Below are 25426 nucleotides of genomic sequence, written 5' to 3'. Positions count from 1 at the left end.
GGGAAACCCCTCCTGCTCCTTCCCCCAGGCATTGGGGCACCTGCTCCTTCCGATTAAGTCGTCTCAAAGTAATTGTGCCTGTCATTGAGACAGATTAACGGGTGACCTTCTGCTGCTGGAGCAGGATTGGCGGCCGCCACCAAGCTCCCAGTCCTCCTTTCCCTCCCACCGGCCACGGTGGCACAGCCCGGCAGAGGATTCCCATCCACAACCGGTGGGAAGATGCTTGGCAGTGGCCAGGGCACGGCGGGAGCCACAAGCCGAGAACGACGTCTGCCGGGCTGCCAGCCGCTCTGCCTGGACATGAGGTGGGTGTCCCGCGCGCCAAGGGGTCTGGGGAGCCGGGAGGTTGGTCCGTAGAGTGACATCCTCCATCGTGGCACTGAGGACCTCTGGTCCCGCTGCTCTGCAGTGGCAGGGGATGCTCGGAGGAGGCAGAGCACCAACACTCCCACCCTATCACCACCCCCAACCCCGCAGGTCGCTGCACTCCGGGTTGCGTTTCCAGGACCATGACCTCCCATCACGTCTCCCCATGGGCACCGGCTGGACTCAGCCTGTCCCGAGGAGCCCGGCTATGGGGTCTGCATCTCTCTCACAGGCTGTCCTTCCTCCGCACCTAGGGGCCATCCATTTCTGCTCAGAGCTTCTTAGAGAACCGGCAGCTACCGCCACGGCCTGGAACAAGTGTGGAACAGTGCCTTAGGCGCTCACCCAGAGCTTGCCGGCTGCCGGGGCTGCTTCCCACCGGAGACGAATGCGTCCTTCCCCGGCCTTGCGATGCAATTATGGCCCCTAATGGGCTTAGCCATCTGGAGCCAGCCCACAGCCACCCCGGCATAGCTCCGGGGCTGGCACATGCATTGCTGGGCAAGGGGGCCCCCCGCAGACCCTGGCCCCTGGGGATGCGGAGAAGGGACCGGAGCCGCAAGCTGCTTTCCGGGTCCAAAATAACTCCCTGCTTTGTCTCCCCCATGGCAGGACCTCGCACCCAGCCCGGGGCTGAGCCCCCGCCCCGGCGCCGCCATGGTGCTCCCCTACGCCCGCAACAGCGGCGGCGCCGGCGGCTGGCTGGCCCCCGAGGAGCCCCGCGGCCGCAGCAACTCCATCCCCCCGGCGCAGACCCCCACGGCCAAGCACATGCTGGCTTACCTGCCCCGGCCACCCACCGACACCAGCCGCTACGGCACCTTCCCCCAGAAGGTATGGCTCGCCCCGAGGCTCTGGGCATCCTCGGCACATGATGCCGCCGGGTGCTCGCGGTTGTTGTCGGAGGCGATTTCTCACCGACGGACTCCTTTCCCCCCCGCAGCCAGATCTCCCGCCCGCCCCTGGGGCTCTGGGGGAGGACAGCGGGCAGCAAGCCGCCGCCACCACTGCCAAGAGAAGCGCCCCGATGCCAAACCATCCATCTGCACCCCGTCACAGCGGCTTTGTCCCTGGTGAGCCATCCCTGCTGCCAAGCCGCGGGAGCCTGACCACCCAGCACCACCGTGGCCGTCCGTCCTGGTGCCCACCACCTGCCCCACAAGAGGCAGGTGCCCGCTTGTATCCGCTGCATGCACTGAGCGTGGCCAACATCCCCAACTCGTCACACGGCAAGACCTCTGCCCGCAGCTCCACCATCCCCACCCCGGAGGGGCTGCAGAGCCGGCGCTGCAAGCTGCTGGAGGAGGACAGCCCGATGGTCCAGGCTAGCAAGCGGCAGCGGCAGCGCTATGTGACAAAAGTGGGCAAGTGCCAGGTGAATCTGGGCAACATCCAGGACAAGAAGAGGTTCCTCTCGGACATCTTCACCACCATTGTAGACCTCAAGTACCGCTGGTTCCTCTTCGTCTTCATGATGTGCTACATCATCACCTGGCTGGTCTTTGGCTTTATCTACTTCTTTGACGCCTGGGTGCGGGGTGACGTTGGGCACCAGGGCGATCCCGAGTGGCGGGCGTGCATCGAGAATGTGGATGGCTTTGTCTCTGCCTTGCTCCTCTCAGTGGAAAGCCAGCGGACCATTGGCTATGGCACCCGGATGGTGACAGCCAACTGTGCCGAGGGCGTCATCCTGTTGATGGCACAGTCCATCGTCGGTTCCATGATCGATGCCATGATGGTTGGCTGCATGTTCGTTAAGATCTCCCGGCCCAAGAAGCGTGCCCAGACCCTCATCTTCAGCAAGAACTGCGTCATCTCCCGCCGGGACGAGAAGCTCTGCCTGATGTTTCGTGTGGGGGACCTGCGGGAAAGCCACATGGTGGATGCCAAGATCAGGGCAAAGCTGATCAAGTCCCGTCAGACGGCTGAGGGGGAGTTCATCCCCCTGGAGCAGTCGGAACTGAACCTGGGCTATGACACAGGGGAGGACCGTCTGTTCCTGGTGGAGCCCCAGATCATCTGCCATGTCATCAACCGTCACAGCCCTTTCTGGGACATGTCAGCCGAGTCACTGCGCCGGGAGCAGTTCGAAATCATTATCATCCTCGAGGGCATCGTGGAAGCCACAGGCAAGTGATCTGGGGGGGTCAGGGTGGAGAGGGGTGGCTCCCCTGGGGTCCTGGAGATGCTGGGGAAACCTGGGCCCAGGAGTGACATCAGGTCAAGAGATGCTCAGGGTCAAAACTGGCTGCAGTGGGCCATGGGTGATGCAGGGCTGGAAGCCCCTCATTAGGAGCAGGGGGCTCGCTGCGGTGCCCCGGAACAGCTCAGCCGTTGTCTTGCCGCAGGAATGACGTGCCAAGCCCGCACCTCCTACACAGAGGACGAGATCCTCTGGGGATACCGCTTCGAGCCCTGCATGTCCCTGGAGAAAGGCGCCTTCCAGGTGGACTACAGCCGCTTCGAGATGACCTTCGAGGTGCAGACACCAGCGGCCAGCGCCAAGGAGCTGCACGAGCTGAAGGAGCTGGAACAGCAGGAACACTCCACGCTCAGCCTCTACTGGGACCACCTCCTGCAGCCCTGTGTGCTGCCGGGACCCAGCGAGGACGTGCTGGTGGGGATGAGTGTTCCTGGCAGCGTGGCTGAGGGCATCCGGGATGAGCCACCGGAGCAGGAATTACCTGCCTGAGCCGCTCCGGGGACCGTGGGACGGGCCGCCTGGCCATGCCCCGGCCCGGTTGGTGCCCGTGGGTGCCCCACGCCAACAGTGCCATAGCCCACCCTCCTCTGCGGGGCTGAGACCTTGTGCCCTCGCCCCACACATTCCCCCAGCTGCAGCCACAGGGCATTATTTTTGTTACGCTTCTTTTGTAACAAGGAACAAGAAGTGTGACTAGTGGGCAAGTAAAGGCTGTTCATGACAAAACCACCCAACCATCAGCCGTGTTTGTTCTGGGGGAACCCTCGGGGGGCCAGGTGAAGAGGAGGCAAAGCCCAGAGCCCCCCAGTGCCATGGGCTCAGTCCTGCACCATGCCATCCCCCCCCAACACCCCAAGCTGCTCCCCCTCCCTGCCTGACATGGTGCCCCAGGACTCCTCTGGCATGGAAATGTTGCACCGGGCTGATGCTGGGAGAGGGTGGACACGGTGTAGTAGAATTAAAGTAATATTACAGGAGTGACATCACTGGAGTCACCTGCAGCATTTGGCAGGGCAGTGCCCAGGCCTGAGCCAGGGGCCTGGATTGAAAAAAAATCAGTAAGATCTGTGTACGCAGGGTCTGGCTGTGCTGGGGACCCTCCTGCAGTGCCCAGCCAGCTTTGCCTCAGGGAGCATTTCATGGGTTGCAGAATAACCCTTTGGATCTAACCCCCTTTGTCCGCCTTTGCTTTCCCTCTATCAGCCTACCTTTGTATCTTCCCATGGAGTCTTGGGCAGGGTCTTTTCTGACCCCACCTGAAATCTACTCAGAGGGGTGAGAAGGAGGGCTGGAGCAGCTGGGGGGGCCCTGGAGCCGATGTCAGCCCAGCACAGAGGGATGGATGGGAGCAGGGGTGTAATATAAACATAGACATCAGTGTCCCTACACCACACCCCCCCTGCAGCCCCAGCCCAAATCCCCTACAAACATAAAACTCCCCACACAAGAAAAAGGATTAAAAAAAAAAAAAAGCTGCAGCTTTTGCTGTGTTTATGCAGCTGCAAACAAGTGTTTGTAGGTGCAAAGTTAATAAGGGTCAATATGCGCATTGATTCGATATAAAATCGTGATTTGCATACTAAGCATGCCATTTACATCTCGTTACTATTCAAATGCAGGTCACTGGGCGAATAACAAACACAAACTCGGTTATCGCACAGACGATCGCGTTTCACAGTACGGGACACGCTCGGGTCCGTGTCCGTGTGCCCGTCCCTGTCCCGTTCTCCGCTCCGCTCCCGTTTCCCGGTGTCCTTCCCTCTCCGCGCCGCCAGGAGGCGCTGCCGCCCCCCTCACGCGCTAAGTTCCGCCTCCCGCAGCTTCGCTTCCGGCGCGTCGCGGTGACGTCATTACTGAGCGACGCGGTGACGCGCAGCGCTGTCCGGCGACGGCCGAGGTGGGACCGGAGGGAGCAGCTTTGGGACCGGAGGGAGCAGCTTCGGACCGGAGGGAGCAGCTTCGGACCGGAGCCCCCGCACCGGGCGGGACGAGCCCGCCGCGCCCGGGGGAGCGGGCCCGGGCCCTGAAGGCGGCCCTCCCTGCAGCCTTGCCCCGGCCCCCCCGTATGGCGCGGCTCTGAGGGGAGATGACCGACCAGGAGAACAACAACAGCATTTCCAGCAACCCCTTCGCTGCCCTCTTCGGCTCCGTTGCTGCCGCCAAGCACTTCGCCGCCGTCCAGAAGCAGCAGCAGCTGCGGCATCTGACAGGTGGGGGGGGCGAGGCTGGCCCTGGGACAGGGGCCGGCCCTTGGGGAGGGGGCGAGGCGGTCCCCTTGGGCGAGGGCTGGCCCCTGAGGCGCTGAGGGCTCTGTCATACAGGCGAGGAGACGTCCATCAGCCAGGATGACTCCGACAACAGTGTCTCCGAGAGCCTGGACGACTGTGACTATTCGGTGGCCGAGATCAGCCGCTCCTTCCGCTCGCAGCGGGAGCTCTGTGAGCAGCTTAACATCAACCACATGATCCAGAGGATCTTCCTCATCACCCTGGACAACAGTGAGCCCGGGAACCGCCCGGGTTGGCGGGGGTGCCGTACAGGCTGGGGCAGCTCTGCATGTCGGGTTTGTCTGACAGCAGAAGGAACAGCTGGGAGGGGGCAGTGCCAGGGGCTGTGCTAGGGGCAGGTCCTGCCTGCGGGTTCCCCGTCCATGTAGGTAGAACAGGTCCCTCTGCCCTTCCCAGGTGACCCCAGCATGAAGAGTGGGAATGGGATCCCAGCACGCTGTGTCTACCTGGAGGAAATGGCTGCAGACCTGGATGACCAGGACTGGTTGGACATGGACAATGTGGAGCAGGTGAGGACGCCTGCCTGGAGCCATCTGCAGACTTTGGCCACAGGACTGAGTTTTGTTTCCTCAGAATGTGCATATGATGTATCCCAAATCCTTGTCCAAAACTTGACGTGAAGCTGCTACTCGTGGTTTTGCTGGAAAAGTCCATGAGGTTTTTTGGGATATGAGACTGAGAAAAGTGTAGAATTTGGGGAATCCAGCCCTTTCTCCTGGAGGCTTCAGGAGTTTGCTGCCCTGCAGGTCTTTGTGGGTGGGGAAGGGAACAAAAACCAAAGAGAGCTCAGTCAGCATCGTCCATGCACTCACTCGTCTTCATTTGTGGCTGTATCAGTCATTCTTGCTGAGAATTTCAGTGGAAATGGTTTCTGTTGGGGGTATTGTTACTCCGTGAGGGACTGGAGGATTTGCTTAGGCCAGAAGCAGCTGAGGGTTCTTACTCCAGCACTCTGTTACTTAATGAGGGATAGAGAGAGCTCTTCCCAGCAGGAATCAATTAGCCTGTGTGGTGTGGAGCTTCCTACTCTGGAGGGATGAGCTCTGTGCTGGGACTGTGTCACTGTACCCTGTCTCTGCCGGTGCCCAGGCCCTGTTCACCCGCCTGCTGCTGCCGGAGCCTGGGAGCCACTTGATCCACATGACCTCTGCCAGCAGCCAGAACCTCTCGGCTGACCGTGACGCTGGGGAGAGGCAGATCCTGCGCTACCTCTATGCCTGCTTCCGCAGGGCACAGGAAGAGGTGGGCACAGGTTGCCAAGCAGGAAGGCAGCTCCGTCACCCAGCTCTGTGCTCTGGAGTGACCGAGCTAAAGTTGTAATGCCTGGGGTCCCTACACTGCCTTGTTCTCCTTGCACAGATAACCAAGGTCCCGGAGAATCTTCTGCCCTTCGCAGTGCGCTGCCGCAACCTGACAGTGTCAAACACTCGTACTGTCCTTCTCACCCCGGAGATCTACGTCAACCAGAACGTGTATGAGCAGCTGGTGGACCTGATGCTGGAGACACTTAGAGGGGCACGTAAGTGCGGCCGGGTTATGCCACTGCCTCAGCGCTGCGAGGCTGCCCTGGATCATTGTGGAGTTGGGTGAAGCTTTGGCTCCCCTCGCTGCCAAAAGAGGGGGTTGTGTTTGGGTCAGTTTGGCTGTTGGATCACTGTGAGTAACAGCCTTGTGTCGCCTGCCAGAGTTCGAAGACATGACCGAGTTCCTTGAGGAGGTCATAGAAGCCTTAATGATGGATGAGGAGGTGCGGACGTTCGGGGAGGTCATGGTTCCTGTGTTTGACATTCTGTTGGGGAGAATCAAGGAGCTGGACCTCTGCCAGATCCTGCTGTACACATACCTCGATGTGCTCCTCTACTTCACAAAGCAGAAGGACATAGCAAAGGTGGGTATCTGGGCTTAGGCAGGAGCTTTTTGCAGGGGCACATTTACAAGACCTGATCTGCAGAGGCCAGACCAGCAGTGTGGTGTAACAACACCTGATGTGTGTAGTCGTACCCCTCCCCTCCTTTCTCATAGCCTGTCACAAACCCATCAGTTTTTTGGGGTTTTTTACTGGGATTTTGGGCAACTGTCAGCATGTCCTGATGCGTTCCCCAGGTTTTTGCAGGCTACATCCAGCCCAAGGATCCCAGCAATGGGCAGATGTACCAGAAGACTTTGCTTGGTGCCGTTTCAAATATCTCCTGTTTGTTGAAGACGCCTGGCGTGGTGGAGAACCATGGCTACTTTCTGAATCCATCCCGATCCAGCCCACAGGAGATTAAAGTGCAGGAGTCCAACATCCATCAGGTGGGAGAAGCGGGGCTGTTCTGCTTCCTGTGGTGTTTAGTGGCCTCTCATTGCCTGAGGGTTCAAGATGTGGTATCGGGGCTTGAGTTCCACCACTGGTTCAGGAATAGCCTGGCTTGCAACTAGGCACATCCCAAAACCACTTTGAATTCTCCAGCTGGAGCATGGGAACAGTTTCACCAGCTGCCTTGGGTGATTGTAACCAAAGTTTTTGTGTCTTGTCAAAGTTGCTTGAGCTTTGGGAAAAAGGTTGGGTGGTACTGGTGGAACAGACATCAGTAACTTGAGGTGCTAAGTGGAGATCATCTACCTCAGGTGTTGCAATCACCAGGGAATAGCTTTCAGTACCTGTCTGGTAATTAAAACAATTCCCCAGTTGAGAAAGTGACAGGCAACATTCTCTGTCACTATGCAAGTAAATATCTTATTCAGAGGAACAGCACTAGGAACATTCCAGTAGGTCAGGAGTGAAACATAAGGATGCAGGATATAAATACAGGAGTGAACTGGGCTGCAGAGGTGATTCTTGAGAGGGTCTTTTTCACTAAGGTGAAATCTTTTTCACTAAGGCTGCCAGATTAGGCAAAGATACCTGGATTTACTCCGTAGGGGAACAAATTGCTCTCAACTATGCTTTTGAGGACATCCCTAACTGTTCTTTGCTGACAGCCCCAGGATCTGACCTGCTTGTAACACTGTGTGTGAGATGGGTGATTCACAGGGGTAGCATGAGGAGCAGGACACGGTCTGGATCCGGAAAGAGTCGATAGCAGTAATACCAGAGAGGCAAAAGAACAAACCCCAAGGACTCATTCAACTGTGTTATGTTTCCTGTAACAGTTCATGGCTCAGTTCCATGAGAAGATCTACCAGATGCTGAAGAACCTGTTGCAGCTGTCACCAGAGATGAAGCACAGGATTCTCTCCTGGCTCGGAAACTGCCTCCATGCAAATGCAGGCCGCACCAAAATTTGGGCTAACCAGATGCCGGAGATTTTCTTCCAGATGTATGCCTCAGATGCCTTCTTCCTCAACCTGGGGGCTGCCCTCCTGAAGCTGTGCCAGCCCTTCTGCAAACCCAGATCTCCAAAGCTGCTAACCTTCAACCCTACCTACTGTGCTCTGAAGGAGCTGAACGAAGAAGAGAGGAGGAGCAAGAACGTACACATGAAAGGTACACCTAAACACTGGGAGTAAGAGAATGGGAAAGGGGGTCTCCTCAGGTCCCCACTTTACCCAGTGGTGCCCTCTCAGTGGGTGCCATTAGGCTTAGGGAAGAATTAGAGGTGTGACTAGAGAGAAAGAGAAAGAGAGCTGAATACAAATAAAACGCTGCCAGCATCACCAGGAGCCCTTTTGTGTCCTCAGGAGAACCCTCTCAAGCCCTCTCCTCACCAGCACTGCTGGGTGGGACCTGATGCAGAGATGCTTTTCCTTACAGGTTTGGAAAAAGAAACATGTTTGATCCCTGCTCTGAGTGAGCAAGAGCCACAGTCTGCAAACAGCTACAACTTGGTGACGGAAAACCTGGTGCTCACGCAGTATACCCTGCACTTGGGGTTTCACAGGTACCTGCTCTCAGTTCCCCTGGGGCTGCTTTCCACCCATGTGCAGCTATGGGAATTTCAGTAAATACTCTGAACACAGAGTGGCCAGCTGAGCTGCTGCCTGAACTTCAGCCTGACTGACTGCAGGAAGAAATTTTGCTCACATTTTTGCTGATCTGGATACACTCAGGCTTTAAACAATCATTGTGGGTTTTGATTCTCAAATCCCCTTGGCCTTTCTGCAAGTGTTTTATCCTAATAAAGGAGTCCTACAGGCTCCACGTTATTTGTAGACACCAGTAGCCAAATGCTGTGTATTTGTGGGTTGCTCCATTCCCCCCTCTCTTTGGGGCAGGGGCCGCTGGCACCTCCCTTCACAACTAGAGAGCATCCAGGTAGCAGAGCACCTACCCACTGGGAGTGACCTAAATGCCCTGATAGCTGGGCTGTATGTGAAGCAGGAATGTGAGGTAGCTGTCAGCTTCTAGAAGAGGATTTTCTGGACACCAAAACACTCTGTTTTGCACAGCTTCCCTCTGCAAATCGTTGCCTGGATACTGTGAGGTCATGGCTGATCCAAGCAGAGTCCCCTTCTGGTTTATTCTCTAAATATAGACATTGACAAAAAAGTTATTATGCAAGTGGCTTGTTGCTGGGAGACTGAAGTGTCACCTTGCAGGCCTCTCTGGGCTGTGCTGGATCCCTGACCTCAGTGGCCCAAGGGAGCTCGGTGCTGCAAGAGGGCTCTGCCATGTGCCCAGGCCACTCTGCAGGTGCCATGGTCCCTCACAGGGTCTCGTATCCTCCCAGGACCTGGCAAGCCTTTCCCCAAGGCTTCCCATTGCCAGAGCCCCAGACAGGGTACCCACAAGAAATAATCTGAATCCACTGGCACAAACAGTCTCTCACCAGCTTCTGCATTGGTGAGGCAGGATGTGTTTCTGTCTGTCTGTCTCCTCAGCCCCTTCTTGCCTCCTTTCCTGGGCAGGTTGCATGACCAGATGGTAAAGATAAACCAAAGCCTTCACCGCCTGCAAGTGGCATGGCGAGAAGCTCAGCAGAGCTCCAGCCCCGCTGCTGACAGCCTCAGGGAGCAGTTTGAGCGCCTGATGACCATCTATCTCTCCACCAAGACAGCAATGACGGAACCACAGATGCTGCAAAACTGCCTGAACCTGCAGGTGTCCATGGCAGTGCTGCTGGTGCAGCTGGCTGTGGGGAACCATGGGACGGAGCCGCTGGAGCTGACCTTCCCACTGCCGGAGGTGGAGCACAGTGCACTGGCCTACGTGCCAGGTGAAGCCCCGGGTCCTGCTGGGGGTCTGTGCCAACACCTGTCATACATGAGCACTGGCAGAGATGCCTGAGCAAGTGCTTCCCTGTCCAGGGCAGGACACGGTGCTACTGCTGACATGGTGCAGAATAGTCTCTCTGAAGAGGATCACTCTTAGAAAATTTGGGGCTGTTTGAGGGGCCATACTTAGGGTAGTGAAGCTGCTGACCTTTTAAAAGGTCATTACTCATTGGCAAGTGGCAAATTCTGCATTGATTTACTATTTTCTCTATGTGTAAACTCTTTCTTCTGCGGTCTGCTTCAGATTCTTCCCTTGGGGGTTGTGTAACTGTGATCAGCAGACAGATGCTGGATTCACCCCATAAGTGACCTGACTTCTGGGAGGGGAGATGGGAAGTGAATCCCTGGTATTGGGCCATCAGGCTGGGCATCCTTCTCCATGGCAGGTTCTAATACAGCTTGTTAATTGCCAATACTTAATAAACATCAGGGTGGTGAGGGGAGAGTGGATGGGAGGCTGGAAAAGGGCAAGGTGAGCTGCCTGGGGAGGAGCTCAGCTACAATCTCTGTTTGCAGAGTTCTTTGCTGATAATTTGGGCGACTTCTTCATTTTCCTGCGGCGTTTTGCGGATGACATCTTGGAGACTTCTGCCGATTCCCTGGAGCACATCCTTCACTTTGTTACTGTTTTCATGGGTGATGTGGAGAGGTAGGTGCAGCCCTGGGTGCTTGTTGCAGAACACCCGGGGTGACCAAGCAAGCAGAAATTGCAGAGCTGTCTTGAGGCTTGGTTTGTGCAGCTGTGAGCAGGTTGATCTTTTTGGAACAGCTGAAATCTGCCTGCAGGAGGCACAGAGGGAACAAAGGCGTGCCTGGAGGCCACAGGCTTCATGCAAGGTTTAGATGGGATTTGGTGCTTAAATATGTGTTCGGTTGTATGATGCAGAAATCTCATCAGCTACAGCCATTTTGTACTTGTTAAAGGGAGCTTCTGGGGCTGATCTGTTGGGAGTGTCTCTATAATGTCCACTGAACAGAACTGAGTAGTTCTATCGATCTTCCTGGTAAGACATTGCCCTGCTTTCTGCATTTCTGCTGTTCGATCACTTACACTTACGTGTGTAAATGCAGTGAGCTCCTGGCAGCAGCAGCAGCAGATGGAGGTTTCCCGTGGTAGGCAGCTCTCATTGTTCCCGCTGTCCCCGGGAGATGGAGGCTTTAGTTCTTCCTGGCAGTCCCCTACAGTGTCACATGGGGCAGGTGGTTTGGCTTCTGCCCCACAGGTGCAGCAGAGGTATACTCTGACCTCAGTGCTTGGTGCTAGACAGCAGATGCAGCAGGCAAAGCACTTGGAGATTAGCAGGGTAAAAAGGAAGAAGGTCTATGGGCAGTAGGAAAATAGCTGGGATAGCTGGTGGGGTTTGCTCAGGAGCTCCAGCTGACAAGCAGGCATTGGGCTGTGAGTGGGAGAGCTGCTGTGGGAAGGGTGAGAGCAGCAGCTTGGCTGTTCCCACACTCTCTGGCCTCTGCCTGCGATTTCACTGCGGCATTGAGTGTGTGCGAGGGACTGCTGACCCGGGGCTGGCTTTACAGACGGTCTGCACTCGAGCATGGATGGGCACAGCTCCTGGAGTGATTCCTGAGCAGCTCCATTCTGCACCATGGCCCTCATGCCATCCTGGATTTGCTTTCTATTTTTTCTTGCAGGATGAAAAATCCTCACCTGCGAGCCAAGCTGGCTGAAGTGTTGGAAGCTGTGATGCCTCACTTGGATCAGGCTCAGAACCCACTCGTCTCGAGTGTGTTTCATCGCAAGCGAGTGTTCTGCTCTTACCAACATGCTGCCCACCTGGCCGAGGCACTCATCAAAGTCTTTGTGGATATCGAGTTTACAGGTAATCGTAGAATGGAAGAGTTGTGTTCCCTGTGTAGCACTTGTGTGGAACTGTCCACCTGAGAGGCTCTTTGGCTTGTGCCCAGGTGACCCGCACCAGTTTGAACAGAAGTTCAACTACCGCCGTCCCATGTATCCCATCCTGAGGTACATGTGGGACACTGATTCCTACCGGGACAGCATAAAGGTGAGGCAAGAGGTGCAAGTTGGAGTGTGCCCATGTGAGTGTGCAGCTCTGCATGGAGCACATGGGTCCATGTCCTGCCATTGGGGAACTGTGCTGCAGAATTTGCTGTTCTCCCTTTCCTTGCAGGCTCTGGCTGATTATGCCTCAGAGAACCTGGAGGCAATGAATCCCCCTCTCTTCTTGCGCTTCCTTAACCTGCTCATGAACGATGCCATTTTCCTGTTGGATGAAGCCATACAGGTAGGGCTGAGCTCACGTTCCGTCAGCACCACATAAACAAGTTTGCATTTCCCTGGTGTGATACTGACCTCCAGAACAGGCCAGCTTGCCTGGCCCTGCGTGGTGAATCTCTGCAGTAGGTACTATGCAGGAAGCAATCCCAAGATGGTGTGGCCAACGCCCTGGCAGAAGGGGCAAAGGCAGGAGGAAGGGGGGAGTCTGGGGCCCTGTCTGCAGGTTACCCTTCCTTCCTTTGGGCTCGGGAGGCAGCTCAGAACTAAGAGGAGCAGAAGGGCTTTTTCAGATCCAACAGGAAGCATGCTGGGAAATCTGCCTGTTGCTGATCTGGATACACTCAGGCTTTAAACAATCATTGTGGATTTTGATTCTCAAACCCCCTTGGCCTGTCTGCAAGTGTTTTATCCTAATAAAGGCCTCTTGTCTCCAGGCAGTTCTCCTTTGGGATCACAAGGGAATTCCAGGTGCCCTCATGTCCCTGGTGTGTGTTGAATGTCTCTCCACTCCTTTCAGAGCTGCTGTTGCTGCTAGAAAGGGCTTTTTTTGGGGAGCTGTTACCTGCCAGAGAACCGATAACCGGAAGGCTGGCAGATAAGATGGGTGATACAGATGTTGCCCGACTGGTTTTGACCATTTCTGGAGCTCCTTGGCATCACCATCCAACCAAACAGTCCATGTGTTCTGTCTTGCAGTACCTCAGCAAGATCAAAGTTCAGCAGATCGAGAAGGACCGAGGAGAGTGGGACAGCCTGTCCCCGGAGGCTCGCCGTGAGAAGGAGTCCAGCCTGCAGATGTTTGGTCAGCTGGCGCGTTTCCACAACATCATGTCCAATGAAACCATTGGCACTCTGGCTTTTCTGACTTCAGGTAGGTAAAAGAGCCCCTCCTGCCTGCCAGGACCTAGAGAAGAGCCCTGCCAGGGAGTGAGCAGGCAGGAACTTGGTTTCAGTGTGGTCAAATCAGGATGGAATTGCTGTGAATCTCTGCACTGTTGTTTTCCTTTCCAGAAATCAAGTCCCTGTTTGTGCATCCTTTCCTTGCTGAGCGCATCATCTCCATGCTCAACTACTTCCTGCAACACCTGGTTGGGCCTAAAATGGGAGCTTTGAAAGTGAAGGATTTCAGTGAGTTTGACTTCAAGCCGCAGCAGCTCGTGTCTGACATCTGCACCATCTACCTAAACCTTGGGTAGGTGACGAGGGGAGTGAGCCTGTCGGTGGCAGGAGCCATCCAGGAGCCGTCTTGGTGATACTGGGGGAGAAATGCTTAGTTACACGCAAGCTTTTCTTTAGCTTTTAGTTCCTTGCTATAGGAATGTGGCTGCTGTGGGGACTGTTCTGCAGCCCTGATAAATGGGGATTCTTAAACCTTTTCTCTCACGTAACCTGTGGTGCAGGGATGAAGAAAACTTCTGTGCCACAGTCCCCAAGGACGGCCGCTCCTACTCACCGACGCTCTTTGCCCAGACCGTGAGAGTTCTGAAGAAGATCAACAAGCCTGGAAACATGATAGTGTCTTTTAGTAACCTGGCTGAGAGGATCAAGGTGAGCACTGAAGAGAATTTAACATACAAAAAAAGATGGAGCTGGTTCCCTATGTCCTTTTCCCTCTGTGTATTGCTGCATCTTTGCTATGGTGCTGGATTTCTGGGAGTGGAGCTTTGTCCAAGGTCCAGGTGGGGCAGCTGGGAGGGTTCCCTGGTTTTTAAAGAACAGGGAGGCTGAATCCCTCAAAGCCACGTGTGCTCCCTAGTCTCTTGCAGACCGGCAGCAGCAGGAAGAGGAGACATATGCGGATGCCTGTGATGAATTCCTGGATCCAATCATGAGCACTCTGATGTCAGACCCTGTCATCCTGCCCTCCTCCCGCGTCACCGTGGACCGATCGACTATAGCCCGACACCTCCTCAGGTGTGCAGCACAGCCTTCATACCTTGATACTTTTGGGGATCTATTTCATATGTCCAGTGACTCTTCCTGACCTCTCTCTCTTTTTTTTTTTTTATCTCTAGCACCAGAATTGTCCAAATAATCTCCTTGATGTTTTATTTTTCAGTGATCAGACAGATCCTTTCAATCGGAGTCCCCTCACTATGGACCAGATCAGACCAAACACAGAGCTAAAAGAGAAGATCCAGCGATGGCTTGCAGAGAGGAAAAAGCAGAAGGAGGAGGAGCTGCAGGACACGCTGAATTGAAAAACAGGATCTCATCTCCAAACCTCCTGTCGCAGACAGGATTACAGCCATGCAGGGGTAATGGCTGGAGCTGCCACCCTAATGATGACCACAATTAATGCATTGCCACCACCTTTGGAGTCTCTTCTCGGATCTTCCCTGCTAGCCCTTGTTCTCTCTTTTCCTTTCAAGACTCACTCTTTAATACTAAGACTTTCCACTGCACTACAGCTTTGAGCCTCAGCCTCGGGGGAAGAGCACAGCCTCTTCACGATGTGGTGCCCTGGCCCTCTATTACCTGCTCTTTGTGTTGGCCACGTTCTTTTCCAGCAATACCAAACGCCTCCCTCTGTTCTGTGTTTAAACTGTAACCATCATTCACTTGGTGAAAGCAATGCCTCCAGCCACTCCCAGAGTGGGATGGGGGGATGAACAGGAGGGGGATGTTTTGCCAACTTGTACATGCCAGGGGTGTAGCAGGGTTTACTTCCCCAATGAGTGTTGGGAATGGTGGGCGTTGGAAATTAAACATAGAGATCATCTTAAAGCTGGTGGTGGAGGTCTGGCAGTGCCGGCAGCTGTAGAAAAGCTTCTTCGGGCTTGGTGCAGGGACCGGGGTGGTCCCGGGGCGGGAGCGGTCTCGGCCCTGCGCGGGTCTCGAACCCGCGGATCCGGCCCAGCCCCGCCCCGCCCCGCCCCGCCCCGCGCACGTGGCCCGGGGTCCTCGCTGCGGGCTGCCCGCGGCGAGCGCCGGGTGCGGTGAGCGGCGGTGACATTGAGCGCGCGCAGCGATGGCCAAGGCCGCACAGGGGCTCGTGCAGCGGCTCGTGCAGCGCGGGCCGGAGCTGATCGGGGGTGAGGGACGGGAAGGGCGACGGGGGAGCGGGGAGGGAACGGGCTTGGAATGGGATGGGCTGAGCTGAGGGGAGTGAGAACGGGCCGGGGGGGGCGGAGGGGAGGGGATGGGGAACAGGGCTAGGGGCAGCGGGGCCTGGGCCCGGGGAGGCCTCGCGGGCTCCCGCCGTTAGGAAAACACCGTCCGCTCCGGTCCCCCTCCCCGCAGCCGCCGTGACGTACTCGAAGCCGCGCTTGGCCACGTTCTGGTACTACGCCAAGGTGGAGCTCGCCCCGCCGACCCCCGCCGAGATTCCCCGAGCCATCGACAGCATGAAGGGCCTGGTCAGGGCCTTCCAGAGCGGCCGCCTGGCGCAGCTCACTGTCAAGGTACCGGCCGGGGCGGGATGTGACGGTGCCGAGGGACAGCTCCAACGGGAGCCTCCTGGCCACCCAGGAAATGCTCTGCTCCTGCCTTGGGAAGCAGTGGGAACTGTTGTCAACGACATATGAAGCTCATGGAGTTCAGGGGTCGAGAGTTTAAAGGGTTTTATTTTATCGGCTTTGCTTTAACTCTTTCTTGCCTGGCTCAAGCTGTGATTGTTCCCCTCTGGTCCCATCGCCTTCTATCCCAGGGAAGGGAGTATCCATAGGTGGCTGAATGAGCCCAGCCCTCTGATCAGCTGTGTCGTCAGTTGGCCTTGAAATTAATGTGTTTCCCGTGTGTGGGCTAGGAAATGATCCTTGAAAGGGCTGTAAAAAGCCACGAACAGCTGACAGTGTACTTAATGTTGTAGAACATTTCTGTGATGGGACATGTTGAGGGGTGGCTGAACACAGCAAACACTCTGCTCCACTTCTGGGTTTTTGCCTTGAGAACTGCTGGAGGGCATGGATGTGGCAGTGGGAGTGAGGGAGGAGCTGTTAAGGGAGCCTGGGATCTAACCAGTGGCTTTTTCCTTTCAGGACGCGTTGAGAAACGGCCTGGTGGCCACAGAGGTGCTGATGTGGTTTTACATCGGGGAGATAATCGGCAAGGGCGGCATCATCGGGTACAATGTGTGAACACTCACCTCAGCAATGCCAGCAGCGCCACGGTGCAGGGTCTGTAATGGGGTCTGCGACAATAAAGCCAGGAGCCCATATCAAGCTGTTGTGGTCCTTGTCTGGCACTCTGACAGGTGCCAGCCTGTCCTGGGGGCAGTGCTGGTGGGGATGGCTCCTCAAGAGGGATCTGCGGGCCAGTCCCGAGGGTGCCAGAGCTGCTTTGGTGAGGCCACTTTTGGTCACCAGAGCTCTGTTCGCTCTGGGACACTCACTGTGCTTCAACTGTGGCTCCAGGGGAGGTCTGCAAAGGGGAAACATTCCATTTGTTCCTGAATGTACTTCCCATCAGCTAGTGGGAACCAAAAGCAAATTCCAGTACTTTTTACATTATCAAAAGCAATTTCCATGGCTTATGCCATAGGGAATGTAGCGTAGTTACAGGCAGCTCTGCTGGTTTGGTGTCTGACTGGTGCAGTGGAAGCCTGTGTAAGTAAGCAGAGCTTTGCTGCATGTGTCACCTCAGCTCCCACTGGTCAAAGGTTGAGCTGTCCAGGGTTCTACCACCTTGCTCGTTGTCATCCAGCTCTTGTAGGGTTCTCTACAAAACCTGGTGAGTCACCTGTACTCTGCTGTGTTCAGAAAATAATTTGTAGGAGTTCTCTGAAGCTAGCAGCCTGTTTTTACTGTCTTAGAAGATGGTTTTAGTCAGTATTGCTCCTTGTTGATACTGTTGCTGTCTCAGCCTGCTCCTTTGCTCCTCTGGGCCTTGTGTTGTGCACACCAGTGACCCTGATGTCCCTGGGGTGACTGTGCCAGTGGCACATCACTTGCTCGTCTCCCTGCAGCAGAACTGGCCTTCTCAGCACGTCATCCCAGTAGGAGGCCTTGTGCGCTTCTGACAGGGAGTGCAGGTGAGCTCACACACTCCAGATGTGGTAACCAGTAGGTTGGTTGTGGATGGAAAGCTTTTCTTTTTTCTTGTTGAAAAGCAGCTCTGGGTCACAACTGGTCACAGGTCACTTCTGTGCCACAGATGGCAAAACTGAGGCTCAGTGAACTCCCCAGCTTCTGTGGGAGAGTCTGCAACAGGAGCAGTGACTGACTAGCTCCCTGCCCAGCCTGTGTCCTGTGCTTGCTTCTCCCACCAGCCTGGCCAGGACACCATGACTGCCTCGCATGGCCCTCCTCCCAGTGCTGGGGAGGGTATTGTGATTGCTCATTCCCATGGAGGAGGTGAGGCATCCTCCCAAAGAGCCCCAGCAAACCTGAGCTTTTTGCTCCTGTCATCACAAACCCTTCACCCAGCAGGTACAGAGACCAAGGAGGGGAATGGGCTGGGCCCTGCTGTGGGAGTCTGCAGCATACGTTCCTTAAAGAGAGAGAGATCACACAGGGGATTTAGTGTGTGAGCTTGAGTGGAAGGAGGATTCTGAACCCAAGAGAACCTCACTGAGAGCAAGGCTGTCTGATCTGGCTCCAAGACCTGCCTCTCCTCTCTGACTTGTTCTTGCCTGTGCGTGCCCCTCTCGAGGCAGCAGCTCACACCAGCACTGGCCTGGCAAATGCTTCAGTGGGAGGATGGGATTAAGCCTCACTAGTAAAGCATGGGAGAGCTCAGAAATGCTCCTGTCCCTTTCACAGTCCCTAGAGAGGAAGAAACCATCTAATTTTAGTTCTACTCCTTGGAAGTCCTCGGGAGGAGTCCCCCCAGCCCCGCTCCCGCAGCAGGGCCCCAGGCAGAAGCATCATCTGATCTGTGGACCCCAAAGGGCTCCAGCAGCTTGCCCACAACAGTGTCTGGCTCCCTCTCTGGGAGACAAACAGCCTCCCCTCCCCGCCCCTCGCTCCTTCCCTGCCCTCAGCTGATGCACTTCGGAAGAAAATGGGTATTTTATGTCCCCAAGCAGATGGATTTACATCTTATCCGTGTGTTTGCAGTGCTGTTCTCAGAGAATACGGCGGGCACTTGTTGGATGTTAACCCTGTTCTTGCTGTGCTGTGCACGACGGGGTTGCCAGCCCGGTGCTTTCGCCGTCACCTCCCTCCCCGGGGTGGCACCCAGCGGGACGCGGCACCGGCGGGGCGGGCCGCAGGTAGGACACGGCCGGGGCCGGGAGGGTAGGGCGGAGCCGCCCGCCCTCGGTGCCACAGCTCGGGGCCGCGGTCCCCCCCGCACGGAGCGGCTCGTACCCGGGGCCGCGCCCCGCGCCCCGCATACGACCCAGCGCTATGCAGGGGGTCGGCAGCGCCGCCTATGCAGTATGCGCGGTCCCGGGCGCCGGCGGCTCGTTCTCCCGCTCGGCATCGCCGTCAGGGTTATGCGGGTTGCTTGCGGCTCGATTATACGTCAGGCAGGTTCCGGGGCTGGCTCGCGAGGAGCCCCGCGCCTGTATAGCAGTGCGAGCTATGAGGGGCCGCGGCGGCCCGAAGCTGCGCTATCCAGGACGGGAGGCTCCACTAGGGCTCGGGCCTGGGGCCCTGCATATCGCTCAGCGTTATGCCGGGCTAGCACTGATCGAGCATGGCTTATTCATGTGTCCGGGCACGGGGATGGCGGAACCCCACAACCTGCATGATACCCGCTGTTATGCAGCGCCTCCGCGGGCCGGCAAAGCGCTATGCAGGGCGCGGGGCGCGGCCCGGCCCCGCTCTCTGGCTCGTCGCCTCTCAGTAAAGATGGCGCACAGCGGTCGGTGGCGCTTCCCCGCCCGGCCCGGCAGCGGCGGCTGGGGCCGCCGGGGCCCGGGGGGTCCCGCCTACGGGTGCCGGCCGTGCACAGCCTGCGGCCCGCCGAACCTGCGGCGGCGCCGGCGACGGCGGGCGAGGGCGAGCGCGGCGGCCCGTGCTCCGGCGGGGCGGCGGGAAGCGGCGGAGGCGGGGCAGCGCCGGGCCCCGGCGGCCCCGCGGCCGCGGCCGGTCCCGGCTTCGACGCGGCGCTCCAGGTCTCGGCCACTATCGGCATCAACTTGCGGCGGTTCCGCGCGGCCTGCGGCACCGAGGCGGGCAGCGGAGAGGTGAGAGGGGCAGCGGGGCGGGGGCGGGGGGGCGCGGCGGGCGGGCGGGTCCCGGGCGCAGCATCCCCGACGCCCCGGCGGCGGCGGCCCGAGCACACCCGGGCGCACCCACCCACCCCTGGCCGCACAGTCCGCCCGTCGCCGGGCACACCTCCCGCGCCCCGCACAAAGGGCGCGCCCAGCGGGAGGGGGGGGGGGTGTGGGGGGGTGGTGGGAGTCGGCGGGCGGGACCCGGTGCCGGTCCTGGTCCGGCCGCCCTCGCGGTCCCTCCCCGCGCACGCGACTTGCCGCCGGTGCGTCCTCCCTGCCGCCGCCTCCATTATCCGCCTCCCGCCGCTCCCGCGCCCGCGGCGGGGCGGGATGCGGTGCGCACAACCCGCCGCCGGGAGCGAGGTAGGATGGATGGGGCCGAGGGGCTCCCGGTGCGCCCCGGTGCCGAGGATGCTCGGTGGGGTGACGCGTCCTTCCCCGGGCGCGGGGGCTCGAGGGGGCTGGGCTGCGGGCCCGGCGGTGGGTGCCGCGCACCGGCCCTCCTCCTTCTCCTCCTCCTCTTCCTCCTCCTCCTCCTCTTCCTCCCTTTCGCCGCTGTGGATACCCAGGCGGAGCTTGGGGCGGCGGGCCCGGTGCGAGGCCGTTCGCCGGCACTCGGAGCGCTGGCTCTCCTTTTCTTTTGGTTTTTTTGGGGGGTTTTGTGGTTTTTTTGTTGGTTTTTTTGTTTGGTTGGTTGGTTTTGGGGGTTTTTTTTGTTGTTGTTTTTTTAGTTGCTCTTCTTCCTGCCTTCATTTTTTTTTTTTTTTAAGCCTTTCTAAGGCAGCCGGAGTGGGAGTGCGACAACAACCCACCTATTGACAGAACAGGGAAGACATGATGGGGGTGTGTTACTACGAGCTGCAGCGTTCCTTTCCCCCAGTTGTTTTGCATCACTCGTTAGCAGCATCCTTGCGCCAGCAAGAGAATTCCCCAGGTCCTTTGTACCAGGAGGGCTTTATTGATTTTTGAAGGCCAGTTCTGTCTCGTCTTCTCCAGGCAGGTTGTCAGCTGTAGGGTAGGTGGACGTATCTTTGTATTTTGCCTATATGAAGAGCAGTTGTTTTCTTTTCCCATTGCTGGCTGTAGCAAAGTTTATTAAAATGCACATGAAAATACAGTTTTCCTGTGTTTTTCTGACCCGGTTTTGGCATTTTCTATTGGATGCCTTGAAGTGGAGCTCTTCACTCATGGCTGAGCTGGAGGAATTCCTTGCCTGCAGAGTGGCAGCTCCTGTGGGCCACGGTGCTGGAGGAATGGGGCTGTGTTTGCACACACAGAGCTGAGCATGGGGACACTCCTACTGTCACCTGTGCAGACTTTGGGGCGTGAGTCGCACTGCTCTCATTAACGCCATCATCTCAGGGGCTGCACTTTGGGGTACTTCTCTTTTTTGCTGTTTGCAGTAGACATGGCTTGATGGAATTCATGGAGTCCTCTGGGAAGCAGTTAATACCTCACCAGTGCTAGTTCAGGGACAGAAATGACTGAGATCTGGCTAACCAAGCTGACCACAGAGTTAACAATCCAGGAGGTTTTTCATGTGGGGGGAGGCAAGTTGCTTTGTTTCTTTTTCTTTCTTTTTTTTTTTTTCTAAGATGACATTGGGCTGTGGTTTGTTGTTTAATTCTAGTTGTCTTAAAATATATTTCTGCATCTCAAAAAAGGCCTAAAACATCTTTGAGATATCTTTTTGAGTTTGGCCTTTAGGGTATTTTTGCTTTAAAATAAAATAGTTGGAATGCATTCCAGGTGTGGCAGCTTGATTAACACAGGGTCTCCTGGATTTTAAGAATTCTACTTATTACATCACTTTTCTGTTTAGCTGCTAAACACTTCTCTCTAATAACATTGCATACAGTAGAAAGTAATGAAAAATGTTGATTTGTGGCTTGGTGTTTGTAGGTTGAGTTTTACCTGACCCCTCATGAGCCAGGCAGGGGCAGACCCCAGGTGTTTTCCCTCACTCTGCATTTGCAGCATGCCAGTGCTCTTTAGCGTACTCAGAGAGGATCCCCACAAACATTCAGATTGAGTTAACTCACCCAGTTGGTTCCTTTCCTTTGGTGATGCGTAAGAAACAAAACACTTTTGCATCAAAGGACATAGTTCTCTTAGCTGGTGACTTGTGCTCTCGTCGTAGTCCTAGTGAAGATTACAGTCACCAGAGGCTGCTTTTCTGTCCTGCAGTACAAGTTCTCTGTGAGTTGGGGGTGAGGGTGTGAAAAGAGCTCTGGCAGATGTAGGAAGTCAGCACATGGGTGCTGCCTGTGGTCTCTCCAGAGGAGAGGGTGGCTGTGTGCAATGCAGCAATGGTGCAGTTTCTGCTGCCCATGTGGCAGCTGCTCTGGGGGAGGTGTTCTTCTAGAAGGGGGCTTCCAGGAGACCCCTTCATATTAGGGCTCACCATGTCCTCTCAGTAACTGCCTAGTGCTCTTGCTGTTCTTTTCCACAAGGTTGAGGGTCCTTCCTGAACCAAGCCAGTTGCAGTCTTCAACCGAGTTGGCATTCCTCATCAGGAATAAGCTCTGAGCAGTTGCTTTGAGGTCAGGAGCCAGTGGGAATCAGAGGAAGAAGCTGTGTTACCTTTTTATGTACAACTTCTGCTCTGCATGCTTATTTTTTTTCTACTTCGTTCTTGTGTGCGCTTGTGTGTGTAGGTACCTGTTGAAATTGGGTATTACCACCCAAGTTAGATGCAGGAGAAATGTTGTCTACAGCAAGTATTAGACTCAGTCTTTCCTGTGTCTTCTTGGCAGTTTCATAGTACATAGCAGGATGCATTTCTCATTTAAAAGGTACCTGAATTCTGGGGTGTCAGGGCATCCTCCTCAGATTCAGGTCACTTTGTACAAGCCCTTGTCTTCTGCTGCAGCTCAGTGATGCGCTGAGTTATCTCGAAACCAGCTCACATTAAAGGAGGCACGTTCTGATACTTGATTTTAACACCACAAGAGTTGCTGGGGGGACTTTTCGCACAGTGAAGCTGTAACTGGTTGAACAGTAGTGTTTGTACTGTGTGCTGACCTTTCACCTTGGTGTGAGTGGCACTGTAGGAATAAGAAAAATTTGGTTGCGTTTTCTTGATTCATTATGTCAATATTTGGTATAAAAGAAGCCTAGACGTACTTGTTAAATATCTGCTCTGCCTGTCAGTTTAGAGCTCCATGTCCATCTCTGAAGTGGGATTGAGGCTTTGGGACATAAAAGTTGAGAGTGTGCTGGATGCATGCTGACAGTTACCTCTATAAGTCTGTATTGGCTGAAAGTTGCAGAAGCTCGAGTTTGGCAGTAGGATGTGGTGGTGATGGTGGTGTCCCTGGTAGCACTGCTGTAATTATATGTGGGGTGTAATGTTTTATGACATGAATGTTGGAGCTGTGGATGTTCACCAGTGGCGTGTTGGAAATGGTACTAGATACATGTCCTGGGGACAAGGAGTAGCTTCCATACTGCCACCAGGGTCATGCCTGAGCTGGAAGTACAGATAATTTCTTCTGTTTGTCTCAAAATTTCCTCTCCTAGTGCTAGGTTGAATGGTCGCTGTCAAAATGCTTGAGTGTTTAATGTGTGAGTTGGAGGTGTAGAGCCTTTCCTGTCATGGGTAAGGTGGTCACTGCACGTGAACAGGGAGGGGACTGCTGCAGGTATTGATATCTTAACAAGAGGCACGTGGTGAGGATGATGCAGATCATGGCCCAAGAGATGGAGGCTCCTTCATGCACTTTCCCTTCCTGAAGAATTGGGTGCTGCTTTGTCAGATGTGTGAAAATAAAAGTATGTTTTAACCATCTTGGTGATGTTTCCGTTTCTGTTGTTTGGTCAGCTTTCTGCAGTGCTCCAAACCCTCAGAGGAGTGGTTTTGGGAAGTTTGTTAGGAGTTTGGGAAGCTGTTTTCAAACGAAAGGTGGTGTGGCTCGTCCCACTGGCACCAGCAGTGGGCAGGTAAGGCAACTTCAGAGCAGCAGCAGTGCACTGATGAGTTTGTTCCAGGGGCTTTTGGACATTGTGCTTCCTTCATCTGGAAAGCTCCTGGGACAGACTTGCAACAGTGCTTGACCAATCACTTCTGTATTAGCATCAGAGTGCTGACCTGCAGGTTTCACAGCACCATGTGGGAGGAGACAAGGGAAGAGAATGGGTAACTCCTTGAGTCAGTGGTTCATCACTTCTCAAGAATACCACAAAATTCCTAGAGTGGGGTTAGCTGTTCCCCCCAGGCTGAGCTACAGAGCATAGTTTGACTTTAGTACTGTTTCTTTAGGAAATATATGTTTAGGAGTGAAAGATGAGTTGACCACCACAAAAGACTTTTTTTATGCATCCATACAGCAGCTCTAGAGCTTTTTTCTCACCATCTGCAAGCTGGATCTTTCTAGGTAGTGGTTTGACTGACTGTCTTCCCTGGAAGTGGTATTATTGAAAGCTCGTTGTGGCCAGAATGAGAGTGTCTTGGGTGTTCTCATAAGCATTCCTCTGTATTCAGATTGGAAAGCATAAATCAGAATTTCTCATCCAGGTTGGGACCGGGACTCTGGCAAAACAGATCTGTGTGCTCAGTAACACAGTTGTAACAGACCCACCCTGAGCCTCAGCCCCATAAAGAGCAACATATTCTTTCTAATTCTAAAAAAACTGGACTCTGGAGGCTGCAGCCCTAATCACCATTGTATTGCCATGGGTGATGCCTGAGGGTATGGCTGTAGTGGTGTAGTTTGGGGGTTGTCATGTGGAGGTGACCAGGTCAGGAGCTGTTCTGTGCTCTCAGGATGTTCTCTGTAGGTCGGTGCTGCTCCGAGGTGAAGCCCCAGCAAAGTCTGTGCGTCGCTCCTGCTCAGAGCTTTCGTTGAATTGAACAATGAAGGGATGAATGTCCCCTCATCTGAGTTGGTGCATAACGGTCACCCCAAGTGCTCAGCTGTTTATTATTGAAGTTGCATCACAAGTAATGGCTTGGGAAGCATCTCCCTGAACTCCCAGCGGGCTCCGCTCGTCTCCCAACACCCAATGTTTGTCTTGGGGTTACTAACTGCCAACCTCCAAGGGTGTTTACTCTGCTGAAAGCAGAGGAGTCTGGTAGATATTGTGCTGCAGTCACTAAGTAGGCATCTGAATGAGCTTCTAAAAATAGCTTATCCCTTTCCAAGAAAATGAGGTGGTGTCTAACTGGGACCAAGCCCAAGATGGGGAGTGGGAAGTACAGCACTGGTCAGGTGACTCTATTGTAAAATAAAATTTTTCAGGTGCTGATTGGAGCGGCTGCATTGCTGGTTTAGTGCTGGTGACAGTCCCATGCAACTGTACAGATCCATAGTGGTATGGTTTATACTGTTACTCCTCGGACAGAGATCAGAACATCAGTTAGTGTCTGCAGGATAGTTTCTCCTTTGAAGGTGGATTTTCCTCTGAGATCTTTAATTGGAAAATGTTTGAAAAGTAATACTGCTCAAGAGCATTGTGATAAATATTTGCTTGCAACTTCTCTGTTCTTTGGTAGCTGGGTTACTTCAGGAAAAGTCCTCCTTCATCTGTGCACAGCTCTGAGGTTGAACCCAGTTGGGATAGTGTAACGTTTGAGTGGGAGATGTACATGGAAGCTGTGTAGCCCACAGAGAGATCATCCCATGCTTACTTGGTTAGTCTTCATGTCTGGCACGAGGCAAGCCTTCCCTCATCCTTTAATTTATAATCCTGAGTGGCCTTTTTTGCATTGCATTATTCTTTTCCAGGTAAATGAGGCCACGTTCAAAATCTTTACGGTTTTTAATCACTCTCCATCTGTCATGTTTATAGTCATTTCTGAAAAACTGGAAGGAGGCTGTTCTGCCTAGTTTGCCTCAAAGCTGCATTTTGACATGTGATGGCCAACTGGATGGTTTAGCCTGGCACATGCTTAGTGGTACTTAGTGGCTTTCTTGATCTTCTCTGACAGGTCACAGGGTTGCCTTCTCAGGTAGTGACAGCAACCGTTTTGAGGTCACCAATACACTCAGGAATGTCACCGAACAAGCAAA

General features: G+C 55.0%; 4 protein-coding genes across 4 annotated transcripts in view; all 4 read left to right on the top strand.

Annotated features, from left to right (window-relative positions):
* Positions 1 to 227: 227 nt before the first annotated feature.
* LOC104692051 (G protein-activated inward rectifier potassium channel 4-like) lies at positions 228 to 3301 on the top strand. The gene is made up of 4 exons (XM_039564765.1): positions 228 to 308; positions 982 to 1203; positions 1313 to 2498; positions 2718 to 3301. The coding sequence occupies exons 2-4, from the start codon at positions 1027 to 1029 to the stop codon at positions 3059 to 3061; spliced, it is 1707 nt and encodes a 568-aa protein (XP_039420699.1). The 5' UTR covers positions 228 to 308; positions 982 to 1026; the 3' UTR covers positions 3062 to 3301.
* A 1151-nt stretch (positions 3302 to 4452) lies between these two features.
* Positions 4453 to 15037, top strand: UBE4A (ubiquitination factor E4A). The gene is made up of 19 exons (XM_039564764.1): positions 4453 to 4782; positions 4894 to 5070; positions 5257 to 5369; positions 5950 to 6102; positions 6220 to 6379; positions 6546 to 6748; positions 6964 to 7155; positions 7996 to 8329; positions 8597 to 8723; positions 9691 to 9998; positions 10573 to 10705; positions 11704 to 11891; positions 11977 to 12077; positions 12204 to 12317; positions 13007 to 13181; positions 13322 to 13502; positions 13711 to 13858; positions 14067 to 14224; positions 14370 to 15037. Exons 1-19 carry the CDS (start codon positions 4659 to 4661, stop codon positions 14509 to 14511), a joined length of 3231 nt encoding a protein of 1076 aa, XP_039420698.1. The 5' UTR covers positions 4453 to 4658; the 3' UTR covers positions 14512 to 15037.
* A 166-nt stretch (positions 15038 to 15203) lies between these two features.
* On the top strand, positions 15204 to 16473 carry ATP5MG (ATP synthase membrane subunit g). Its single transcript, XM_039564767.1, has 3 exons — positions 15204 to 15345; positions 15554 to 15714; positions 16291 to 16473. Exons 1-3 carry the CDS (start codon positions 15282 to 15284, stop codon positions 16387 to 16389), a joined length of 324 nt encoding a protein of 107 aa, XP_039420701.1. The 5' UTR covers positions 15204 to 15281; the 3' UTR covers positions 16390 to 16473.
* Positions 16474 to 19047: 2574 nt separating this feature from the next.
* Positions 19048 to 25426, top strand: part of KMT2A (lysine methyltransferase 2A) — a 41829-nt gene continuing 35450 nt past the window's right edge. Inside the window, 2 exon segments of the mRNA XM_039564830.1 lie at positions 19048 to 19111; positions 19114 to 19385. Of these exon segments, the coding sequence (XP_039420764.1) occupies positions 19048 to 19111; positions 19114 to 19385 (336 nt within the window).

This window comes from Corvus cornix, chromosome 24, assembly GCF_000738735.6.
Source record: "Corvus cornix cornix isolate S_Up_H32 chromosome 24, ASM73873v5, whole genome shotgun sequence".
Classification (NCBI taxonomy): domain Eukaryota; kingdom Metazoa; phylum Chordata; class Aves; order Passeriformes; family Corvidae; genus Corvus; species Corvus cornix.
Note: the sequence above shows the minus strand (reverse complement) of the source record. Positions and strands in the feature narration are given on the sequence as shown.

Bases quoted from the DNA above. Each gene is read 5' to 3' on its own strand.
- LOC104692051 (XM_039564765.1), top strand. From the start codon at position 1,027: ATGGTGCTCCCCTACGCCCGCAACAGCGGCGGCGCCGGCGGCTGGCTG. The intron at 1,204-1,312 runs GTATGGCTCGCC...TCCCCCCCGCAG, and splicing joins ACGGCACCTTCCCCCAGAAG to CCAGATCTCCCGCCCGCCCC. The intron at 2,499-2,717 runs GCAAGTGATCTG...GTCTTGCCGCAG, and splicing joins GGGCATCGTGGAAGCCACAG to GAATGACGTGCCAAGCCCGC.
- UBE4A (XM_039564764.1), top strand. From the start codon at position 4,659: ATGACCGACCAGGAGAACAACAACAGCATTTCCAGCAACCCCTTCGCT. The intron at 8,724-9,690 runs GTACCTGCTCTC...TTTCCTGGGCAG, and splicing joins CTGCACTTGGGGTTTCACAG to GTTGCATGACCAGATGGTAA. The intron at 13,182-13,321 runs GTAGGTAAAAGA...TTTCCTTTCCAG, and splicing joins TCTGGCTTTTCTGACTTCAG to AAATCAAGTCCCTGTTTGTG.
- ATP5MG (XM_039564767.1), top strand. From the start codon at position 15,282: ATGGCCAAGGCCGCACAGGGGCTCGTGCAGCGGCTCGTGCAGCGCGGG. The intron at 15,346-15,553 runs GTGAGGGACGGG...CCCTCCCCGCAG, and splicing joins CGGGCCGGAGCTGATCGGGG to CCGCCGTGACGTACTCGAAG. The intron at 15,715-16,290 runs GTACCGGCCGGG...TTTTCCTTTCAG, and splicing joins TGGCGCAGCTCACTGTCAAG to GACGCGTTGAGAAACGGCCT.